This window comes from Papilio xuthus, unplaced genomic scaffold (assembly GCF_000836235.2).
Source record: "Papilio xuthus unplaced genomic scaffold, Pxut_1.1 DF825946.1, whole genome shotgun sequence".
NCBI classification, from domain to species: Eukaryota; Metazoa; Arthropoda; class Insecta; order Lepidoptera; family Papilionidae; genus Papilio; species Papilio xuthus.
In genome coordinates, this window is record NW_013532703.1 from 2,534,597 (window position 1) to 2,558,761 (window position 24,165).

The 24,165-nt window shown below is 35.9% G+C and overlaps 1 protein-coding gene across 13 annotated transcripts in view; it reads right to left on the minus strand.

Annotated features, from left to right (window-relative positions):
- Positions 1–24,165, minus strand: part of LOC106124367 (uncharacterized) — a 59,410-nt gene that overhangs the window by 7,560 nt on the left and 27,685 nt on the right. For 4 of the 13 annotated variants that reach the window (XM_013320948.1, XM_013320945.1, XM_013320943.1 and 1 more), the window contains exons 3-37: positions 20,189–20,277; positions 19,096–19,275; positions 18,645–18,828; positions 18,136–18,233; positions 17,350–17,496; positions 16,972–17,105; positions 16,493–16,590; positions 16,389–16,406; positions 15,555–15,639; positions 15,098–15,220; positions 14,552–14,744; positions 14,089–14,211; positions 13,539–13,616; positions 13,288–13,392; positions 12,866–13,023; positions 12,372–12,507; positions 11,858–11,982; positions 11,075–11,214; positions 10,559–10,697; positions 9,449–9,535; positions 8,008–8,778; positions 7,379–7,444; positions 6,715–6,759; positions 6,158–6,175; positions 5,476–5,645; positions 4,959–5,107; positions 4,727–4,843; positions 4,332–4,478; positions 3,823–3,963; positions 3,232–3,409; positions 2,766–2,905; positions 1,823–2,133; positions 1,396–1,529; positions 813–970; positions 277–462 (exon numbers count right to left, since the gene is read on the minus strand). In XM_013320948.1, the coding sequence (XP_013176402.1) occupies positions 277–462; positions 813–970; positions 1,396–1,529; positions 1,823–2,133; positions 2,766–2,905; positions 3,232–3,409; positions 3,823–3,963; positions 4,332–4,478; positions 4,727–4,843; positions 4,959–5,107; positions 5,476–5,645; positions 6,158–6,175; positions 6,715–6,759; positions 7,379–7,444; positions 8,008–8,778; positions 9,449–9,535; positions 10,559–10,697; positions 11,075–11,214; positions 11,858–11,982; positions 12,372–12,507; positions 12,866–13,023; positions 13,288–13,392; positions 13,539–13,616; positions 14,089–14,211; positions 14,552–14,744; positions 15,098–15,220; positions 15,555–15,639; positions 16,389–16,406; positions 16,493–16,590; positions 16,972–17,105; positions 17,350–17,496; positions 18,136–18,233; positions 18,645–18,828; positions 19,096–19,275; positions 20,189–20,270 (5,164 nt within the window). In that variant the 5' untranslated portion in view covers positions 20,271–20,277. The remainder of the gene's footprint in view (positions 1–276; positions 463–812; positions 971–1,395; positions 1,530–1,822; positions 2,134–2,765; positions 2,906–3,231; positions 3,410–3,822; positions 3,964–4,331; positions 4,479–4,726; positions 4,844–4,958; positions 5,108–5,475; positions 5,646–6,157; positions 6,176–6,714; positions 6,760–7,378; positions 7,445–8,007; positions 8,779–9,448; positions 9,536–10,558; positions 10,698–11,074; positions 11,215–11,857; positions 11,983–12,371; positions 12,508–12,865; positions 13,024–13,287; positions 13,393–13,538; positions 13,617–14,088; positions 14,212–14,551; positions 14,745–15,097; positions 15,221–15,554; positions 15,640–16,388; positions 16,407–16,492; positions 16,591–16,971; positions 17,106–17,349; positions 17,497–18,135; positions 18,234–18,644; positions 18,829–19,095; positions 19,276–20,188; positions 20,278–24,165) is intronic. The other 9 variants (XM_013320954.1, XM_013320951.1, XM_013320946.1 and 6 more) reach the window with 8 other exon arrangements.

Sequence of the window (24,165 nt, forward strand, 5' to 3'; positions counted from 1 at the left end):
AGTATCTCCAGAACGGAATGGATCTCGATGAAATTTGGCATAGACGTAGAACACAGTCTAGAAGAACACATATTACTACTGATTATGTTTTTTTTATTCCGCGCGAACAGAGTCGCTGGCGTCAGCTAGTTTTATTATAAAACATTAAACTAAGATACTGGCCTGTAAAATTATCTCACAAATAAATTAGTTATCTAATCAGTTTACTTATATGTATATTTTTTATTTCTTTTTAACTATTTATAGTTCAAGTTAGTTAAAAAATTATGAACTTACCTTCAACTTTACAAGTGCCGTGTTTCACGTTAGGTTCGTACTTAATAATCTGCGTGTGATCGCTCAAGTTCAGTTCAGACTTAATGTTCCTCAGTTCCAGCTCACTCTGCAGTTCTTCTTCTTCACGTTGGGCGTCAGTTTCCATCTCCTCCTTCTCTTCTGTTGGCTCTTTCTTCTCTTTTATATCTAAATATTATAATTGCAATTATTTATTTATCATATTGACATTAAATCGTGCACGTAGCAATGACTAAGAGAATCAGACAGTTTTATATGGGTAATCGTTGATTTCCTAGAGCAAAAACTCTGGATAAAACATATCGTTATCCCTGTCATTATCTTTGACAAAACAAAGATAACAATATGTTTTTAATGGAGATTTGGTTGTCAGAAACCCACGGTAGCTCGGAGTGTTTAATGGTCAATTTGACAGTATTTTAGGGTAGATTTAGTGACCATGAAATTATTTATTAAATTATTTTTTTTAATATTCTTTCCTGCATTGTCAATTAATTCGAATAAATATGCATCTATACCTTTTTTCTTTTTCTTAGCGGTATCGCTCAAGGGCTGTCCTTTCAAAGCGGCTGCTTCCAATACCTCCTGGTATGGCAGTATCTCCGGCTGCGCGGACTCCATCGCCTCAACAAATATACCTCCGCACTTGCCCAGCGACCAGTATCGTCGCCAATACCTGAAGATAATCAAAGTATTTACAATAAGAAAAAATATAAACGTGATAAATTATGTAGTCACGCCATTCTCATCAATCTTTTGATTTGACGAAGAAAAATAAAGATGTGTGTGAAGTCAACCATACACATTAGGCCAGTTTAGTTATCTAGTCTTACTAATATTATAAATGCGATAGTTTGGATTCATGGATTTTTGTTAGGAAGTATCTTCAGAATGGATTCATGGATTGTTCTGAAATATGGTATAGCGTGGTGGTGGTATACACATAACCTACTAATACAATGTTTTTAATTCCTCGGTGACGGAGTCGCGGGCGACAGCTAGTCATCCTTAACTTAAGGTAGGTTACATTACTACTATTCCACTTATAATAGAAATTATGAAAACAACATTGTTTTTTTCATTGTGTATAACAAAGTTAACCTGTCTTGTCCATAACAAGTGGCTCGGAGCGCGTGCGAACCAGCAGAAAGCTGCTGCAGCTGCTGCTCCGACTGCCGCACCAGCTTCTCCAGCTTGCGGCCTAGCTCCTCTGATGATAGGTTCTTGTCTTCATCCTGTATACATCATAAAAACAACTTAGTCAAAAATGTAAGGATGTGATAAAATCTATAAATTTTGTCTCGTTCTTTTTTATAAAAAAAATTTAAACAAGTTCAAAATTACCTAAGTTAAGTAACTTAGGTAATTTTGAAAAAAAAACTCAATAATTACTCGAGTAACTACTTAGTTATTATTGAGTAATTATTGAGTTTTTTCGTTATAAACATACATACTAAAATATAAATGATTAGATATTCATATTAAACAAAACTATACATAATATACAATAGGCAAGGCTTGTTCTTACCTCTTCAGGTTGAGTGCCTTCACTTTCCAAATCACTTAATATAGCGTCACAATCGCCCATAACACTGTCCTTATCGATCTTTGAATTATCTGTTGGAGAACATTCGTCTTTATTGTTATTCAGAATCTCTTTAGTTTTCATATTATTGGACAAATCTTTTAACGGCGAAAGCTCTTTGTCGCTCTCCTCCATAGGGGTGGTATCTTTGTACGGGGACGGCAGATCGACTTGTTTGTTGGCTTCAGATTCTTGCGGTGAATCAACTTTGTCCAATTTCTTCGGCGTCTCGCTTTTGTCACTGATTAAATGCTCTGTTAAAATAATAATATAGTTAGCTTTTTTCCTCTTTCCCTTTTCTTATAAAGAAAGGATGGGAAGTGGAAGTGGACTTTCCGGATGAGAGGATGCATGGAAAGGGAAAAAATTTTCTTTCTGTGCATCCTCTCCTCCGTCGATTAAAGGTAGGCAACGCATATGTAATTGCATATGTCTGTGGGCAACGGTCACTTCGCTATTTCAGCGATTTCAGGTGGACGCTCGCTCGTTTGCTACCTTATGATATATAAAAAAAAGCTTCGAACATATTAATAAATATATGGTTTAATTCTAAAAACACTGGGAAGTTTTCTCCTCAATTAAACCTCAATGCTTCATAGTTCATTGATCCTTTTCTATTTTAAATTACCAGGCAAATGTAACGCTCAATTGTGCTTCTGATATAGTAACAAAGAGGATAAAACAATCATGTTTGGTAAATAATCATCAAGAATTGTTCCAACCTCCCGGAGGACGGGACGTATAGAAAAGGGAAATATTTCCTTAACGCATCTGCAATTGCGGATGTCTTTGGGAAGCGATCGCTTTGCCGTTTCGAAATTACGTGGCCACTTGTTTGCTACCTTACAACATATAAAAAAATATTGAAGAAATATGTAAGTATGACCTTCTTCAGGCGCGTGTGAGTGCGCATGCGCAGTGCCAGTGGAGGTCTCGTCGACAAGTCGCTGCATGCGCTCCAGCGCGAGCGCCTGCTGCCGCTCCGCCTGCTCCGCGCGCACCTTGCGCTGATGCAGCACGCGCACTCTGGGTACAAAATACACGTTCATTAACTCACTCAGAGACCTCAAATAGTTCCTTAAGCATATTTTTTCTCATACCTAATGTACACTAAGGGGAAGAGACATTAAACATGACAACAACATTCATTGAACGAATTATAATAGTAGATGTGTGTTCAGTTACTTCGCATTTTTTATAGGAAATGCCTAGGAAGAGCTAAAATATTAGTAGACTTCTTACAGGAACGAGGAATTTCAAGATTGGGACGAAAATTAATTTTAGCAATTTAGTACTTAGCAAGTTGTTACGATTTTACGAGTACATTGGGGGAGGATATTGTGGTTACTCACTTGCGTATCTTCATATCCAAGAGGTAGCGCTCCTTGCGCAGCTGGTTGAGGTGGTCGAGCGAGGCGTCGATCTGACGCAGCACCGCTTTGCTCTGCAGCAGCTCGTCGCACAGGTACGCCAGGATGCGAGCCTTCGTTGTAGGATTCAGCGCGAGGAATGGCTTGTCACGTAGTGTTTCTGTAACAACAATTATTGTTACAAAATGCTCATTTGGATAAATGATAAATTGTTTATACGTAAATGAAAATATCTCTATATATTTTACAAAACAGCAATCTTAAAAAAATCGAATATGATATTACTAACCATAGGTTTCTAAGATCGAATAACTCGTTTAAAATGTATAGTCATCTCTGTTTTGTCCAAGATAAGGACAGGAATGAGAATAGATTTTATATAGAGATTTTGGTCTCCGAAACACATAGTAAGTCAGTAACGAACTTGTAACTATCACGTTTAAAAAGGGCTTGATAAACCGACCGATTTGATGTACGCTTAATCACTGGTTTCCGAGACCAAAATTATGTTTCAACAAAGATATTAAAATGTGACAGAATGGCGTCTGCGAAGAATTAAACTATTTAATTTACCTGACAGTTTGTACGTATGGTTGGCATGCAGTTGCTCGTAGTACGCGGTGTTCTTGGAGTGCGCGCACGTGTGTTGTATCTCCGCGTCACTCTGGTGATGGTCAGCCACGCGCCGCTCGCGTTCCCGCTCCGCCGTCAGACCTGATACATCATTCATATTTTTAGTGAACCATTTCCAATACTGACGAGATGTTACTGATTTTTCGAAATGTCTGCTTTATTTATCAAGTTTGTTTTTTTTTGTATTTTTTTAAAGAATTAATTTGTATGTTTGTTATAAAATGGTCAAATAAATCACTCTATATTAACTACTAACTAGACATAACGCCCGTAACCTAGAGAGGTAGGCAGAGTATACGGTTCTAAATTTGGAGTGGTCTCAAAACACCGCATCTTCTAAATACATACATTCCTAGCATCAAAACCAGTTTGGTGTAGACATAAACAGAGATAAATGTATCCAATATGAATGAGGGGGTTAAGCGCATAGGGGGTAAAATGCAGCATACCAGTAAGTGCCTTGACCTCTCCGGTGGCATTGGCGTAGAGGTAGATGCGCAGCACCTCACTGAGGTTAGCAGGCGTGATATCACCGAGCCGGATGGCATGACCCAGCAGCGTCGTGTGCCGTCCAGGATGCGGGATACCAGGGTCCTCTGTACATATACAAAAGTAGTTTTAGTATGTATCCTTGAGTTTCTTTTGTTTATAATCATGTCATCCCTCTTATTCTCTTTTATAAAACAGAGACAATAATATATTTCAACAAAAGTGTCTCGATACGAGTACAATGAAGAAATTAAAAAACTGTTCATTGCTTACAAAAACATATTGTTGTCTCAATTATTCATTGAAAATGAAAGGGATGGTGATATATTTTTGTACATTTGGCAGTGAAACTTACCAATAGCACAGACGAGCAGCTGTGTCAGGACCTGCATGAGTTCCTCTCTAACAGTCGCGTTGCTATCTGGCAGCAGAGATTGTTGCAACGTTTGGAAACTCGGCAGTGAATCCATATCTGAATAACAAATACATTTTATTAGAAATTAAACTTTAAAGGATTTTAATTATTATTAATCTATTAAATACAAAATTTTATTAAAGATGAAGCTATAAATATATATAATTCTTACCGAAACCAAGAGTCTGTCCGAAATTGTGAATAAATTCGTATACTTGTAGTAAATCAGCCATGGCCTGGCCTGCGAGCTTCAATCCTGGGATTCTACTTAGTGTAGGCAGCGGTTTCTGATCTGATAATGATGAATCTTCTTGAGGTCTCCTGATCATAAAAAGATTAAATATTAATTTAACAATATGCGTATATAGAATTAATAAAATATTCTTTCTTAAAACTCATGATAAAGTTAAATTTATTAATATAGTTAATAAAGTTATTAATTTTCACTTTCATAGATAATATCAACAATGATCGTCTTATACTTTGTCCTAACTTAAAGTCCTAAGTAGGTATAGTACTATGCAAACTTAATGACTGCTCGCAATTTATACGACGTACAAATAAGTCATAGTTGGACATTAACGATACGTTGACGGATTAGAAGGTGTAGCCACTTTCGCACTCTTTCATCCAAGTGATGAATCCGAGCATTACCAAGGAATAGCTATAAAGTTTGCATGTTTTAATACCTGAGCTCAGCAAGCAGTTCCATCTCCTTCCTGCGCTGCTGCAGCTTGCCCTCCTTGGCGAGGAGGCGGTCGAGCAAGTTCTGGTGCTTCCTGCGCTCGCGCTCCGCCCAGCGCCGCCTTCCCTCCAGCTGACGTATGAATGTCGTGTGCTGACGTCGCCTCTCTCTTTCCTGCACACAAATAATAATTACAATAAATTGCCATTCCTGTTGTTTGCTGTTTGATAAAGCAATTGATAAAGCCCGCTACATACGCTCAGTTTTAAGTGACATTTTTGTCCGTTAAAACGGACTTCTTAGTTATAACTGACGTGTGTAGCCGGCCTAATAGTTAGACTCCAGATGCTAGAGGCGTTTAATCTATATCTTTAAACTGTTACTACACAGGCATACGAAATAAAGTATTCAAAGAAAAGTACAAGAACTTTTCGCGTATTTCTTTTTTTATTTATTAAGGCAAAGAAAATCAAATTAAAAAATATGCATCTTAGATATTATCATCGAATAATTTAAGCAAGAAATTACACATTACACATAATTAATTACACATGTGTTCCATTTTGAATTCTCATGCACTAATTCCAAATAATGTATCAAACTCATGCAATGTTAGTTTTAAATAAAAACCATGAAACCACTTCAAAGCGTATTGTTACGTTTGAAATATCGTGAATGAAAATTACCTCAGTTATATACTTTTGCTGTTGTGTAGTTGCCGATCGAATGGTGCATTGGAAAAGAAAATTTAATCAATAAGTATTGTTAGAAATTATTAGAATCCTTTAGCGCGAATGGCGCTCTTTTCTTTACCAAGTCAAATGTCAGAATGATTAGTGAGGGGACATAAACGTCGACATTTTAGTAAAGCTAGTGTTGTGCCAGTACACCGGCACAGTGTCGGATTTTCTTCCTTACAGTATGTATTGTGGAATTAGTGAAAAAGGTGTACAAATACCCAAATAAACGAACTATAGATAAAATTGATGATTTTAATAGTTGAATTTCATGTAATATGAATAGTTATTTCAAATTTATATAACCTTGTATGAATTCTAAGTTATTTTATTAAGTAAAAAATAATATTAACAAATATATTCCCCCAATATCTTAAAAAGTTATTTACCAGTTTAAAAAATACATTTCTAATAAAAATTGTTAATACTTTTACACACATAATGATTGCAAAACTAAATATATAATACACAAACACATAACTAATAACTATATTGTTTTATCTCACCTGTTCTTTTAACAGTATAGCTTGTTGTCGTTTTAGTTCCCTTTCCTGAAACAAAACATATACATAATAAACATGTGTATATATATAGTAGTATATAATCATGTAAACAATTTGCAACACATATATTCAACTTATAGTAAACAAGAAATATCACAAACTCATTTATCCGGTGTTTGCACCAATTAGTTTTTTACCCATTGGTGGCCCTTTATTGGGGTAAATGAAACTAGTAAGGACAAGCTGCTACTGCGAAATGATACGAATCCTGTTCACCCTGAAGAAAGACCCGCGATGGATTCAAAACTAATCGGTGTCGATTTTGGATAAATGTATCCGGTTTCATATCCAGTTTATAATATCTTATTCACACGTAAGTTTAAATAATTTAAGAAATATCACATACTGTTAATATTACAAGTATATTATCATACAATCTTAGCCATAATCCGTTTAAATCTGTATTGCGATGACGTTGTTACAGAATTATTCAGTGTCTAATAATATCGATTTCGCTATTATATTGGGTACACATAGAACTTTTTAAACAATTAAACAAAGAAACACTTTTAAAGCTTAGCTTGCGTAATTTAAAATACAATGACATGATATAAAAATTGTAGAAATTACGTCCTGTATAAAATACTAAACATGCATTTAGACCAACCTGTTGCTTCTTAGCCTGGTCTTCTATTTTCTGCTTTTCTAACTCCTCCTGTTTTCTTCTTTTAGCCTTGAAACACATCCGTAGTGACAACATCGAAAGCGGTACAGCAAATTATAATCAAAGCAGCAAACATGTAACAAATAGAAAATAAGAAAACTTAAAAAAAATGCTTTGAATGCATTAAACTTACATTTAACTGTATGTTATAAGAAAATAAGTAATAAATTCAAAAGAAAGCGTGCAACAAAAAATGCGTAGCTAAAAATCTGTTTCTTATTAACATTATTTTAAGAATGCCTGAATAATTTAAATCATACCAAATATATAAAATAGCAATGTTTTTAAAAATATTTTCCACGCTTAGATCCTTCAAAGTAGATAAGATTTATGGTTTTTCTCCTTCAGTTAGAAACGTGCATTAGTAAAAATTAATCATTAAATTATAAACACATACCAACACCTGTTATTTAAAGACGAGACAAAAAATAGTAAAAAAAATGCGTTCATATTGTAATTTGTATAAGTCATAAGTTATTTGACACCCATAGATGTTACCACAGTGATTAGATGTTAGTGAGTCCCAGGAAAACGTTAGTATTTTAGTGTTGATTTTAATTTCTAACACGTACCAAGTACATGTCCTTGCCGTAGGGATGTACCGAGATCGATAGCGCACCGTCTTTGCCTACGTTAAACGTTCCTTGGCTGATTTTTTTTGTTATAATGTCATTCAGTATATTTTCATCGTCACCGCTCAAATCGATCACTTCTTTGAGAACAGATTTCTGTGATTCTTTCGGCATTAGCATTAGATTTTGTGACATGAATTCGTTTTTTGCATCTAAATATTTCTGTTCTAAGCTCTTAGGGTCCTCATTTTTAGTTTCTCCGTCTAATTTCGACCAATCGCATCCGTTTATGAATTCGCTAATTCTCGAATATGATTCTATCAATTTTTCTAGATTGTTCTCTTTATCTGGTACTTTCGTCGTCTTGTCTGTCGCTTTCATTAGTGAGAAATCGAAATATTTATCTTTCGGCCGTTTCGGTAGATCGAAGGCAGCTTTTTCTGCGAAATCTTTCATTTTATCCAATGCGTTGTATTCCTCAACTTCTTCCTTCCATCCGGATTGGTCGAAATTTAATGTTTTTAATGGTACGTTTTGATCTTTAGGTCCACTGACGGGTATGAGAGACAGACTTATGGGCGGCATAGTGCGGTCCTTGTTAGTTCTGAGTGCGGGGCCCACCACTATCTCGGGCACTTTGGCCGTGGGCGCAGTGAGCGCTGTGGGCGCAGTGAGCGCTATGGGCGCAGTGAGCGCTGTGGGCGCAGTGTGCGCAGTGGGCGCGCTGGGCAGCGGCTCGATGGTGAGCTGCGTTCGGTTCTTGTTGATATGCTGTTTAGATTGCCATAGTTAATTTTCTTTTATGTTTCACAGTTTCTATTATCAATTGGATTATGACAACATTGTCAATATATACCAGTTTAGTTTGATCGCTTTTAGTGTTAGAACTATGATAAAACCCACAGACAGTGAAAGGGGAATAAAATTTACATAAATATATAGAATAGTATATAAAGATATAACAGACTGTTCAGACACACATCTACACTACCAACTAAAAGCTAAGAATTCCAACGCTGTCTACGAAAAGCAAAAAGTGACCGTATCTATATTTCATAATCCCGTATTGGTTCTTTTTGCTTTGAAAAAATCTACATACGAATGTGAGCACAATGTTGCCAAGCATCAAATTGATAATAAAAAAATAAAAACAAACACAAGCACATAAAAAAAACATATACAAATAAAAAAATAAAATGTCTATATAACAGCAAAATACCAAATAAATTAAAAAATATTATAATGTACGTGCAAAACAAAATTGTAGAGCCTTAAAAGAATTTTTATTTACAAAACCCGTAAGATATAAAAAATTACGATTGGTATTGACAGCTGTTATGAAAGAGTCGTACATTTAAATAGAGGACAAGACAGTATACATATAGTATGGTTAAGATCGATGTAAGTGCCCGATACATCCCGATGTAAGAAGTTGTCATACCTCTAACAGCTGTTGACTTCGCGCCTCTTTTTCCCGTTTGACCAGTTCAGCCCTTTCGGACCTTTCTAATTCTCGCACAAGACGAGCCTGTGGACCAAATTTACTGTTGCGTCATCACTAACCACTATTTGGAAGTTTTGTAGTTTTCAAATAATGTTTCATCGTTTGTGAACTTAAAAAAAATAGTTTAGGAGTTCATTTCAACACAATTTCTGTTATTTTTATAGTGCAATTTACCTATATTATTAAAATCTAATTAGTTTACGGTCCTCGAGGATTTTAAAATAAAAAATCTGGCTTAAATAAAAACAAAGCGAGCCTTTAGCATATTTTATACTAACTAAAAACAAACACATTAAATAGCAACATTTATTTCTACGCACTAAATCTTTGTATTTAAATAAACTATTAAATTTTCTTAGTAATAAGTTACATCTGCAGTATCACCACTTTCAAAGTTTGACTTCATTATGTGAATAATTTTCTACTCAATATCTGCGAGTTTCTGAACTCAAAATCTCCCTTTAAAATTATTGTTATCTCTGTTTTATTAAAGATGACAGGAATGACAAGATATTTTATACATAGATTATGACATCAGAAACCCACAGTATATATGTAGTAGATAAACTAAAGCTAATTAAAAAACTGTGTAACAATATAATAACCCAATTGTGACATACAATGGAAAGACTTACATCTCTTGTAGAAATTGTTAAGAGAAATATTTATTAGTCGACTTTAACCGTCTTAGTGCCATACATTTTTTCGCAATATATATGAAAAATGCCAATAATAATTACCCTCTTTTTTGTGAAATTGGAGTAAGAGAAAATAATGTGTAACTTTTGTAAAAAAATTTCAATTTTCAAAATTTTTTCAACATAATTTTCTAGTTGGTTTATTTTATGAAAATAAAGGCACTTTTAGATAAAACACTTACGCGTGCGATCGCGCGCCTTCGCACTAAGACGGTTAAAAAGAAGGTTATCAATCCGTATTTATTTTAATATGTAACTCCACCTCTGGTGTTCCAATTTTTTTTTATTGTAATAGTATGTAGATGTAACAGTTATGGTACAGGCTGCAATATAAATAGTTGTATAGTACCTGTTCCCTGCGCGGCGCGGCGTCCCTGCGCGCGTCTCTGGCGGCCTGCTGCCGACGTGCTAACTCTATACGTCGCTCTACCGGCGGAGGTGTCGGCCGCGGCGTGCTCAGCGCAGCCAGTGCACGCGCTTCTTCCAATCTATACCAAACAATATTAAATATATTATTATTATATACTAGTTGTCACCATTGACTCCATCCTTGTAATTAAAAAAAAACTTAATAGTCTATGTTCTTCTAGACTATGTCTATGCCAAATTTCATGAAGATCCGTTGAGCTTCAGAGATACCTTGCATCCAAACTTTTCAGATTGTTAGAAGGTATCTCCAGAACGGTCGCATGGATTTCGCTCTTTATGGCGAGAAGGATTGATATAGAACATAGCCTGAAAGAATACATAGGCTATTAATTTTATTTTTTAATTACGCTAGGACGGAGTTGCAGGTGCCAGCTCATATAATAGGCACAAGCGGTAAAACAAATTTGTAAGGATTTTTTTTAGTAGTTATACTTGCCTCTTAGTGATTTCAGCCTCATTGAAGACAAGCGGTTCAGCAAGATCAAGTGCTGGTTGTACGTATTCTCCAAGCAGAGTGCGCGCGCTGAAGCTAAAGTTGTCTGATGACAGCGGCGGACACGGGTTCGATTCTAAGAACTGTGGAGAAAATAATACAATTGAACATGTGACATATGAACATACGAGCAGTTTAAATCAATGATATATTAAAAATATGAGTTAATAAAGCTCCATATGCGGTCGAATATCGTAAGTGTACGAATAATAAAAATTTTAAACCATTTTTTTTTATTCGTTGTATATTTTTTAAAAACGTCGTAATATTGTGTTACAATGCTTACATGTGAAAGTCTGGTATACCAGCTTTCATATGCTCCTAATATGCCTCGGCAACTTGTATAGCCGCAAATTATAGCAGGGTGGATACTAGAAAAAATATAACCACACTTAAATGCTATTTCGACTTATTCCGACAAATACAATCTCAGATACAACTTTTTTTACTCAGATTTGGATACCTGGCCCATCATTATTCGTTTACCTTAACATAATATTTTGAATTTTCAATTCTGCTAATATGTTGTCATTGTACCCTACTTCTCGCGAACTCTAATTGTGGGGTAAAATGTCTAGTATTGTCCATGTTAAAATTTTAATTTGTTAATAACTATATCATTTTTGAGTTAAAAAAATAATGACCATACATTTAAGACTGTATAACTATTCTACATTACCTGTTTTTTTATCTCATACATTTATATATTAAGGAATGTATCAATACCGTGCATAGTTCTTGTGTTGACTTTATCGCCAGTCCTGAGTGCGGTTCCGGCGGGGAGTAGCTCACATCGCCCTTTATGTTGCAGTTTCGTGATAGACCTTTGATTATTGTCACTCTCTTCCAACCTGCAGACAAATATAAAAAGAATCATAATATAAACCATTTCTATTAATACTATCATATCTAATCTTCTAAATGTGAAAGTATGGATTGAATTTGGAATAGATGTAGAACACTGTCTGGAAGAATACATAGTCTATTTACTATTTTTTTATACCTCGTGGACGAAGTCGCGTTCGACAGCTAGTATTATATAATATCAGATGTCAAGGACAGAGCGAAGTGAAATAGAATAACAAAGAAAGCTGACTCTAGCACCATATAAGGTGCCAGCTAAAGTAAAGGAAGAAATATAAAGAAAGAGGGAGAGGAAAAGAATGAAGTCTTGGGTCTCTTAGACATTAGTTATTCAGAGTAAAAGTTGGTATTTTAAGTTTAAAATATTGTTTCTTACCAAGTGCGAGAGGCAGACGCAGTTGAGCATCATGTCGACGGCCCGGGTCACTGGCGTCGGAGTCAGAGGGGCCGCTGTCAGATGGACACTCGGAGTCTGTGCTTGCGCTCTCGCCCAGTAACGTCCGTAGTTTCTCCTGTTAAATATAACATTAATATCTCCGAGTGTAACAAATAAGGTATAATTCTTTTCAAATGTCTTGGCAGCTCAAGGTCATCGGAGCGCTGCGTAGTGCCTTTACCCCGCTACTTCTTACCACGCCTAAAATTCTGTTCTGCGCGTCTTGCAGGACACAATTTTAGGCGCAGCTAGGTAGCATGCTCGTTTTTTATTATGTATCATACAAAATTTATTTCTTATTGAATTGATTTATTACGTTTTATCACGTGATTGATCTGGAGTTTTTTTTATCTTTTTATTTAAGTAAAAAAGTACCATCAAGGTATATAAAATTCCTGTGTATATGTATATTTGTTATATGTTTAGTTAGTTACCAGATCAGTTTCAGCGAGCAGCTGGTGAGCGAGCGCGGGTCGCAAGCCGAGGGCGCGGCTCTGTGCTAACAGTGACGCCACCGTGTTCTTCTTGGGCTTGCTGACACCACGGCCCAGGTTACGTGGCCGACCTTCACGCGTCGGCCATCCACCTACCGCTGTACATGTCAATTGTTCAAAAATTAAAACCAAAGCAATCGAATAGTTTTTTTTGTTCATAATTAAACTATCTTTAACATTTTATCTTACTAATATTATAAACGCAAATGTTTGGATGGATGGATGTATGGATGTTTGTTTGAAGGTTTCTCCAGAGCGGCTGCATAGATCTCTCTGAAGGGCATAGATGTAAAACATAGCCTGGAAAAAACCATAGCCTACTAGCTATGTTTTTTTTTAATAATTATGTCAAAATGTCTTACATTCACTATCCTCACTGCCACTGGACTTGGGTCTGGGCGAGTCAGCAGCGTGGGAGTTCAGTTCGGGCGCAACTCGCCTCGGCTTCGCGCCCGGCTTACGTCGAGCTGCAAATATTTTACATTTATTATTTCGTTGTAAAGACACAAGTTACAATGACAATGACATTATATGTAGTTAATCATAAACAAATCTCTTTATAAAGATATAAAACGAAATATTATACTGAAAATTAATTGTTGTGTTTACTTACATATCCTGTCATTTGAAGCATTTAGAGAGCTACTCAGTGAGGTAAGGCGCGACAACGCATCCGAGGCTTGCGGGCTTGCTGTAAAACATATAAAAATAATTAACTTCTCAACCATATTTGTAACTGTACTCAGAGTCGTTAAGTGGTCATTAAGGGAGATCTCGGGAGGGATTAAAGACGCGCTGGACGAAGAAACAAATCGTAGTAGCGAAATATCAAGGAATGGACGAATGTTAACAGCGTGGAACATTTATTTCGCTTGGCACAAGATCGGCGAAAGTTTACTGAGCTGACTGCCTGCAGGGAGATCTATATGACCATTAAACATTTCTGACTGGCAGTAACAACATAAAGCAATTTTATCCTCTTTTAAATTTGTTTCATTAAAAAAAGCGTATGTCTTAATGTCTTTAGTATTATTTATGGCTCTAAAATGTATTTTAGAATATCAGAAGAAAAGAGTTACATTATATCATCTTTGAAGGAATGTTACTCTTTTCTTTAGATTTATTTACATTTAAAAATATTGTCAGTCCAAAGGTTCACTTACGAGGTACGGGTTTCAGCGATAGGTTAAGGGGAGCATCCTCATCGGCGGCGGACTTGAGGCCCAGGTCCAAGGGCGCGTCCTCCGACGCTGTTGACTTCGTGCTCAGGTTCAATCCTGAATCTCCTAAGTATAATACATTTTGGCATTATTAACAATTCTTATAATGATATACGTTATTTTGGAGTACCAAATAAGTAAATAACAAAATCAAATTAAAAATTTCATCGTCAGCTCACATATTATGCTCATTGAGAGGCTCGAACCTGGATGTGTAGATTACAATCCAGTCTCTTTCGAGTTGAATAGGTCTTTTAAATCTTTATGTTAGAAGCCTAGAGATCCAAGTCCCATATTAAACAATTTAATTTAGTATTAATCCCTAGTTAAATATAGCTACTTAAATATAGCTTAAAAATTATTAGTCATCGACTCTAGTTAAATAAAAGTTTGTCAAAATAGATACCTGGTTGTGCGGCGAGCTGTCTCTCGAGCGCTGCGAGGCTGAGGCCGCTCTGGCTGGCGATGGTCTGCAGCAGCTCGCGCGAGATGCCCGCGTAGTCTGCCAGGTTGGGCGGCGGCGTGCCCGCGTGACCGCCGCGCTCCGCCTTGCCCGGCAACCTGATCACTTCCACTGATGATCGACCGCTGTAGTCCTCCTGTATAAATCATTTTAAGTTTAAATATGTATTAAACAGAGCTATTGGTCTATTTCTTATGTTCTAATGATCGAAAAACTTCAAAAATTAATTAATTAAAAATTGGTCACCTATATCTTTGGATATGTATGTTAAATATAAATAATTTGGTGAAAGTTCATATAGACCTTTAAATTTGTCCAATTTTAGATCTAAAAAAATCTAGACTGTTTACAATTTTTAGCGATTGCAAAAAAGTTTTACAAAACAATGACATCACATTACTATGAGTTTCCATTTTCATAAGGAATCAGAGAGATGACTATATGTTTTTATACATGTGTTGTACAATGAAAACCTATTGTTAGACTTACAACTTTAGGACGTTTGCTGGGCAGCGGCGTGGACCTGTCCCCGGCGGAGGGATGCACCGATACTTGGGGAGGGTCCAGAGATATCGTCTTCTTACGACCACGATTCGTCGTACCTGGAGGCACCTGGAAATATATCTAGTTATAGCATCCGGTTTTACTCGTTATTTCAACACGAACAAGTTTGTTACGGGCATTCTGCTTTAACTGTAATACTGAACGTCTGTAGGGAGCCTTAAATGTTTTCTATTTTAAACACTATAACAACATAATCTTACTAATATTATAAATGCGAATGTTTGGATGTTTGTTTTAAGGTAACACCAAAGGGATGCATTGATAGCGTTAAAATTTGGCATAGATATAGAACATAGTCTGGAAAAACACTTAGGCTATACTATTTTTTTAATTTCGTTTGGACGGAGTCGCAGCGAAAGCTAGTTAAACATAATTGATTTACCTTAGGGCCCGCGAGAGACGACGTATATTTGATAATCTCCGTGTCAGGTGGCAACCGAACACCTCCAAGCACCGAAGAAGGATCACTGAACATAAAATTATAAATTCTCCTTAAAATTATAAAGATGAATGAAAATCAAACGCAAGGAATTGAATGTTTTTAATTTGACATCAAAAACTAAGTATATATGACTTTTGATACACCAAAGATTAAGCGGGATGGTAGAAGTCAGTTCAAATTTTATATTTGAAACACATAGTAACCAGGAATAAGGAAAAATATATTGACTAATATTAATGAATGTATTCATGCAAAACAAATTTCTGAAGGCAACAATATTAAAATGTTATTTTATTATTTATATGAGTTATTATATTATGTAAGCGATATTTAAAGCAATATGGATGTTTCTACACAATTTATGATAATCTTTGTCATTCATAAATAAATTCCAGCTTGATACCTTCACCCGTTTGTAAGAAAAAGGGTCTTGATGGACGGACGGACAACAAAGTGATCCTATAAGTTTTCGTTCTTTTGAACATGTCAGTCCCATAACATTCAACTTAGGAACTTATTGACAATTATTTTATAGTATAATAATATCAGTCAACCAACCCGCACTTGGCCAGCGTGGTTGACTATGGCCTAATCACCCTTAACTTAGGGTAGGCTCCGAGCCCCTCGGTGGGGACATATAGTGAGCTGATGATGATAATATCTTTGATGGATTCTTTAAGCAAAGTTTTAAGTTTTTTTTTATTATAAAAATAAATGGATGCAAGCTGTATAAAGCCAAACAATGATTTATAAACGATTTTAGCATCCACTTACCCGCCCTCCAAAGCGGCACTAGGAAGAAAAATATTCAATCAGTATTTACATTTTTTATTTTCATTTTAATAGGCAAAGATTAGTTTTAATTTAGTTTTTTATACCTGAGTATTGTATGAGGAAGACCGGTGAGCGAATCTATTCCCGAATGTCTATCTTTATCCGAGCCTGGCATTCCGAATGGATACAATGGAGACATGTTCTGAAACAAAATACATGTCAAACAACTGCAAAAATGACGGTAATGTAACACATGTAAAATAAGTTTCCTCTACCGAAATACAAATACAAAAACATATAGTTATCTCAGTTTTTGCAAGGAAAGTGACAAGGATGACAATATGTTTCTGTAGGAGTCTTTTGCTAATGAAAACACTATCTAACTATTATAATATTATAAATGTGAAAGTTTAGATGCCCGGATGGATAGATTTTTATTATTACATATCACCAGAACAGCTAAACACATCTCTTTGAAATTTGTGATAGACGTATAACATAGTCTAGAAGTAAACATATGCTATTTAAAATCCATGAGGAAGTAGTCGCAAGCGACAGCTAGTGTTGGATATAAAGTATGCACCTTTCCCTTGGTGGCAGCCGCGACTGCTGCATGGTATGCGCCATGTGCTGCCGCCTGCGCCAACATCAGATCTCCTCTCAGCAACGCCAGGTCACGGTCTTTGCTCTTACCCGATGAACTGGACGAACTTTTTCCTGGAAAAAAAATTACACTTAAATAATGTCTACTACAATCATCTTTTAATATTGGTAGAGTCCACAGCAGAATGTATGCCGTAAGACTAAATTCTAATCCTGAGACTGGAAATGGGAAACATCCTTTATGTCCTCTCCTTCAAAGTTATCATGAGTCTTATCTTATGCCTTTATGTAGGGAGAGAATGGAATCTAGTGGTTAAGCCAAAGCATTTCTAGTGACCACTAAATTTAGTATACTTACTAGACGAGGAGGACTGCTGCGGTGGCTTACTGGACTTGGACTGATGCGGTGCAGACACGAGGCTATTCAGAGAAGCTAAGCTCGATAGTGACGCTTGCGAGTGCATAGCTGATGGTGAAGACGTCTTCGGGAAACCATATGACGTTCCTATTCAATGATAAAAGTAAATATAGCGAAAAATCAAAGACACAGAGTAGCTACAAAAATAATGTACTTTTTATTCAATTGATACTACTCTATAATACATCTATTAGTCCACTGTTTTTTAAGATTAATAGCTGAATGTAACAACTAAAGTACCTTGACAATAGATTTCGTATGAAATTAAGTGATAACATTCCAAACATTAAGTCGTGGGTAACTGTATATATCTCTCACAAATGCATTTTATACAGATTCTAAGTGAAAAGTAACAAAGTATTTCACTTGATAGCAGTCTAAACATAATCATCATTAGCTCACTATACGTCCCCACTGAGGGTCTCGGAGCCTACCCTAAGTTAGGGGTGATTAGGCCATAGTCAACCACGGAGGCCAAGTGCGGGTTAGTTGACTTCACACATATCTTCGCAGATATGTGCAGGTTGCATCACGATGTTTTCCTTCACCGTAAGAACGTCGGATAAATGTACATATATACATATAGCCTAAACATATGTACTAGTAATGATAAACCAGAAGTAGTATAAGATAAAATGCATCGGGTACAATTTACAATTTTTTATTTTTATTTTATCTACATAGATCTATTGAAACATATATAACTATTTCAAATAAGATACGTGCCCCACTCACTCATGGTCGGCTGCGAGCTACCGCCAGTGGAAGGACTCTTGTCCTTTAACGACGCACTTGATGTCCCGCTACTGCTTCTGCCCGATCTACTGTTAACAAAAGAAAGAACATTGTAAACATAGAAAGAATTGATTTAGAATTTAGTAGCAGTGCATTCATTAGATGGTTTTTAACAATGGTAGAGGCCAGCAAAAACATGTTACACAAATGGGTCTGCTCGCCTAGTGTAATTCCACGACCACACAGAAGAGATACCTCAAGAAGATGCATAGGAACATGAAACATTCTCATTCTGTGCGTCCCCTACTCCGTCGTTTAAAATTAGACAACACATTTGCAATTGTGGATGTATATGGGCAACAGTCATTTCGATGTTTCTGCGATTTCAGGTGGACACCTACTAGTTTGCCATATTATAATATAAAAAAAATAATAAAATAAGTTACATGAACCTGATGTTGCAATTGAATTCGCAAATCAAAGTAAACCATCTCACATACCTTTCGCTCCTCATTGGTTGCTTAGGATGTTTAGGCGGTTGCTTCATGCCAGCTGTAGCTCCTGACAGTGCTGACAGCGCGGAGTACGGGTCCCCGAGCGGTGGGAAGTTGAGGCCGGAGGCTTGTAGCCGCGCCAGATAGTCCTGCGCTGCGAGATGCGACGCCATAGACCACCATGCTGCACCTGGAAAACAATGTTTCATAATTTGTTATTAGTTGTCATTACATATTCGTTCATTGTTATAATTAATATTATAAAGAGGAAATTATTATGTAATGTGTAAACAAGCCGGAGTTGGTTAGTTACTTGAAAAAGTATTTTTGACAAGTTTACTATATGTAATCTCGAATCAAATTATCTCATAGTGATAAGTGAAGAATAAAAATGATTTCCTGACGATAGGCGATCGTTATTGTTTGTTCTTTTAACCCATTATCAAAGTATACTAACTGGCAGCGGGATGTAGTCCGAGGGAAGCTGCCTGGTTTGCAGCAACGCCGAGCGTGGTGGGCGGTGGGTAGCGAGAGCCGAAGCCGAAGAGCGCCGCTTGCGCCTGCGCCTGGGCCTGGGCTTGAGCCTGAGCTTGCGCAGCCGCCGACCCGCCGCCGGACCCCTCTCGACCCCAGTACGCTGTACCCAAAAAACACATATTAATAAACGATCGAAACTAACATTCGATCCTTGACATCTAGCCGGAAAAAAGTCGTAATCTACACAATTTTTCCATGGGTTTTTAAATAAAATAGAATATATATTAACAAAAATACGAGAATAATAACCACTTTGCATAAAATAATTTAAATTGTAATATAATTAAATGTTGTAGGAATGACAATTTCTACAGATGTTCGTGTCAACTGATCGCTTTAAGTCGCGTATATTAATAGAAAATTTCCTCATAATTCACATGTATTATTAGGAACATATTCTACACAGTGACAGTCAATCGATATCGTTGCTTATTTCGTCTCAATACGAGTTATGTTGATAGCAGAGGCGTGTTTGTCGGGGACGCTCGCAAGGTCAACGAACTCGTCCGGGTTTACTTATATGGTGGCATGGTACAATACCACATGAGTGTTGAACGACAGAAAGATGTGAGACTTCTTTTTTCAATAAACGATAAGATCACAGTGGACCGACACACCTAATGATCTTTGCTTGTATACTAAGGTTCCTTCAGTTTTTATTTAATGATTCTTTTATTTATTTCTTGTTACGTATTAAATGTACTATTCAAACAGCCCCTTAATAACTAATTAAATGGCACATACCAAGGAATGTACATACTAGACAAGTAAACTTTCTTTTTTATTCTTGACCTTTATTAGTAACTTCGACTATTTTTTTTTAATTATCTTTATCAAAACAGAGAAAACAATGTGTTTTAAACGGGGATTATGCTCTCAGAAACCCACGGTTAGTTCTCTCTTTTAAAACACACATATGAATTGCACTCATATAGTGTGCATTGATCAAACCTGCGTTGTCTCAGTCAGTATAGTACCTCTTGTATGTACATAGATAATATATAAACTCGTACCTCCGAAGAGACCAGCGGCATCCAGCAGGCCGTCGGGCGGCGGCTTGCCGGCCGCATCGCCCTCGCCGTTCTCCTTGTCCATGCCGCGTCTGTAATAACAATACAATAAAATTTATAAAATTAAACTGTTACATATGAAATTATATTTTAGTACATAACATAAGAAAACAAACAATTAGGTCGCATAACGTTAAGCAATCCGAGGCTCATGGACATTTGTAATACCGGAGGGAAATGCAGTAACATTTTTTTTAAATATAATCAAAATAGCTATCAACCGCGATTCCGTTCACGCGAAATAAAAAGAAACTTAGTAGCCTATGTTTTCTACATCTATGCCAAATTTCAGAGAGATCCATGCAGCCGCTCTGAAGTTACTTTCTAACAAACATCCATCCATCTAAAGTTTCTCGCATTTATATTACCAAGAAGTAAGAATTCAATTAATGTGAGCGTTGTAAATAAATCGATCATACGAGTATTAAGTTTATGTTAGGTCGTATAGCCTTTATAAATACTCATTAAAATATTTTACATTAATTTATTGATTATATCTCAACGACAGTACGTGCGCGAACTATAAACCAATAGCCCTCATTGACACATTGCGTCATCTCTGATAGCCCGATTAGGGTAATAGGACCGTGGGAGCTATTTATATCTAGTTAAAAATAAACTACGCGAGTGGTTAGTTTCTAGGTTCAGAGTTAACAAAGTATGATAAGAGTTCAAATAAAAAACTACATGATACTAATCTTACTTCTTACTTAATATTACAAATGCGAATGTTTGGATGAATGGATGGATGTTTGTTTCAAAGTATCAACAGAACGACTGTATAGATCTAGCTGAAATTCGGCATAGATGTTGAACATAGTTCTGGAAAAACACATAGGCTACTAATAAAGTTTTTTTTTAATTGCTCGCGAACAGAGTCACGGGCGACAGCTTACAAGCTTACAGTCACCATCCTTAACTTGTGTCACATTATCTCCCTACATTGTAAAAAGTCAATAACACCGTGAATCTCTTTCAGATAAAAAAAAACAAATGAATATTGTAACAAACGGGTATTTATGATTTTTGATTACTTATTTAATATGAAGACATATCACAAACACTATACAAAAACATGTTCATCTCTCTAATTTGCTTTGAACAAAAAAGAATTAAAAATATGTTTTTTTTTCAAGTGGCTAGGCAGTGAAATCATCGTTAATTTTATTCGAATTTACAGTTTTTTTTAATTAACGCAAATGTATCCAAAATGTATGAAGTTCTCCATATACCGAGGGTTTCCAAGACCAAAATCTACGTTTAAAACAAACTGTTATCTCTATTTTGATCAAAGATAATGACAGATGTTGATATGTTTCAATTTTTTCTGAGACCAAAGTTTTCATTCAAAAATTTTGGTCTCAGAAACCCACGAATAGTGTAGTACAAACTTAAATCACATGTTGACATTAAACGATAATGCAATAAGAACCCGTCGAGTCGTCATTCAAGTTTTGACTCCAGTACGGCAAATAGAACTTTCGCATTTACACCCTAGGACAATGCACTCGAGAACATTTGTGACAATTATAGATAATATAACTACTTACTAGCTATCGCCCGCGACACTATCTGCTCGGAATTAAAAAAAAACTTTAATATATGTGTTCTTCCAGACTATGTTCTACATCTATGCCAAATTTCAGCAATCTCCATGTAGACGTTGCGGAGATACCTTCAAACAAACGTCCATCTATGCATCTATCTAAACATAAGCATTTATAATATCAAGTATGAAGTATGATTACTCATAACTTGGTAGAGCGGACTATATAACTATGCAATTTATCAGTGGGAAATGAAGGTATGTCTATTCTATATACAAGTCTATGCACATATAAAAATGTATCAATGGTTACTTAATTTAATTCTAATGATTTTCTTATGCACCATTATGTCATCATTCAATTATGTTTTTAAATAAGTAGCCTGGGAAATATTCAGCTTCTTACTTTACCTTTTAATAACGTTTAAATAAATGCTATATATAAAATTCTCGTGTCACAATGTTACCACACTCCTCCGAAACGGCTTTTTATGAAAATCATATGCATATTCAGTAGGAGAGTCTCCAACTATCTATTTTATTGATCTCGCGCAGACGGAGTTGCGGTTGAAAGCTAGTTTTATATAAACACATAAATTTAAAACTGTCCTTTTAAATCACAGTTCGTCCGAGATTACGGACATTCATTTCCCACGATCCTGACACACCTATTTCGCTTAAACATTCGTATCTATATGTGTACTTGTCGTATGTATATATCAACTATGTATTTACATAGCACATGCTTAAAACCGAATATTCATGATACTTGCGAAATTGAAGCAATGTTTCTCCTTGTTTTTTTCTATTAATTAATTATTCATTGATTATCAATACAGTTAAATCCTTCAACTAAAAACCAGAAATCATGACAGCTTAGTATTTACTTACGTTTCTATGTTCTAGACTTTAGATTATGTCTAGATATCGAACATACAAGTCATAGAACTTGAATTATAACGGTGTCGGCCTGCAATACATACAAACGACCAAATCTGGTGGTCATTAGTAATGTTGTACATTCGTAATGAGATATGACTGTGTCAACTCGTGGGACTGAGAGTGGCTTATTTACTACATGACATTTATATATTGAAATACATTATAGAAGTGATCGTTAATATCGTACTAATATTATAAATGCGAATGTTTGGATGGATGTTTGAAGGTTAAACGGATCTTGATGAAATTTGGTATATATTATATATAAAACATAGTCTGGAAGGACACATAGGCTACTAATTCTGCGAAGATGGGGTCGCGGGCGATAGCTAGTGATGGAATAAACTGTCGTATTACAGTAGGAATACCGAAAGACAACTGTGTAGCATCGTTAACATGGTAAGAAAAGAAAAAGGCAGCGAATTATGTCATACGCGAAATTGTCATCCTCGAATCCCACATTACTGTATTGTACTGTAATTAAGCACAAATTTAAATTAAAAAACCAGAAGAGAAACTATTGTAAGTGACCATATTTTATTGTCCTGTAGACCTTTTGTGTAACCATGACATTAGAACAATTTATTAAAAATAGACCTATTATCCTATTCAGTTTTTAAGCGACTTCAAAAGGAGTACGTTCTAAATTCGTTCATACATTTTTTCTTAATAAATCCGGTCCTGATTAGTAAATAAAACAAGATATTTAACACTGGCAGACATAATACCGTTGCCTTTTTAGTAACACGTCAAATCGCACTAAGAGAGACCTTATTAGACAAACACAATACTTTCTACACATTTCCGTGTAAAAGGCAAACAGTGCGCTTGGCGGCGGTTCGACGACCTCGCATTGTCTCAACTCTTGCCCGAGCGGCGATCGTGTTTAACGGACTGTTAGAATCAGAAACTGGAGTTAATACGCCGCTCCGTGAGAACGAAGGAAGTCTGTGGCGTTCGGTTAGCGTCTAATCCGCGCCGGACGTGTTTTTGTATGTCTCATGGATACTGTTACGAATGCATTAGGTTTAAAGTGACTATTATAATGTCCATAACGCTATCGTATTCTCTTAAGAACGGTATTTAATTAATTATAAAAGATATAAATTAATTTACAGTTAAATATAAAACGTCTAAAGTAAACATTTGGACATATTAATTCTAATTTAATTGATCATCCGATACGAATAGTTACTTATACGTTTCTTGCTTATTATAACGTTCTTTAACATCAGTAGATGCGTTTGCGTTGTTCTGACAATTGTAAACGAAACAATACGGCAATACCGTGCCGTATGATAATAATATCCGATACAACGATAATCGTGGCCAGTATCCGGCAATTATGTGATGAATAATTTTATCAGGCTATTAAATATCGCATAGACATTTTTGACGTCTTTAGTTAGTCGTAGTTTAAGCCAAGTCTATC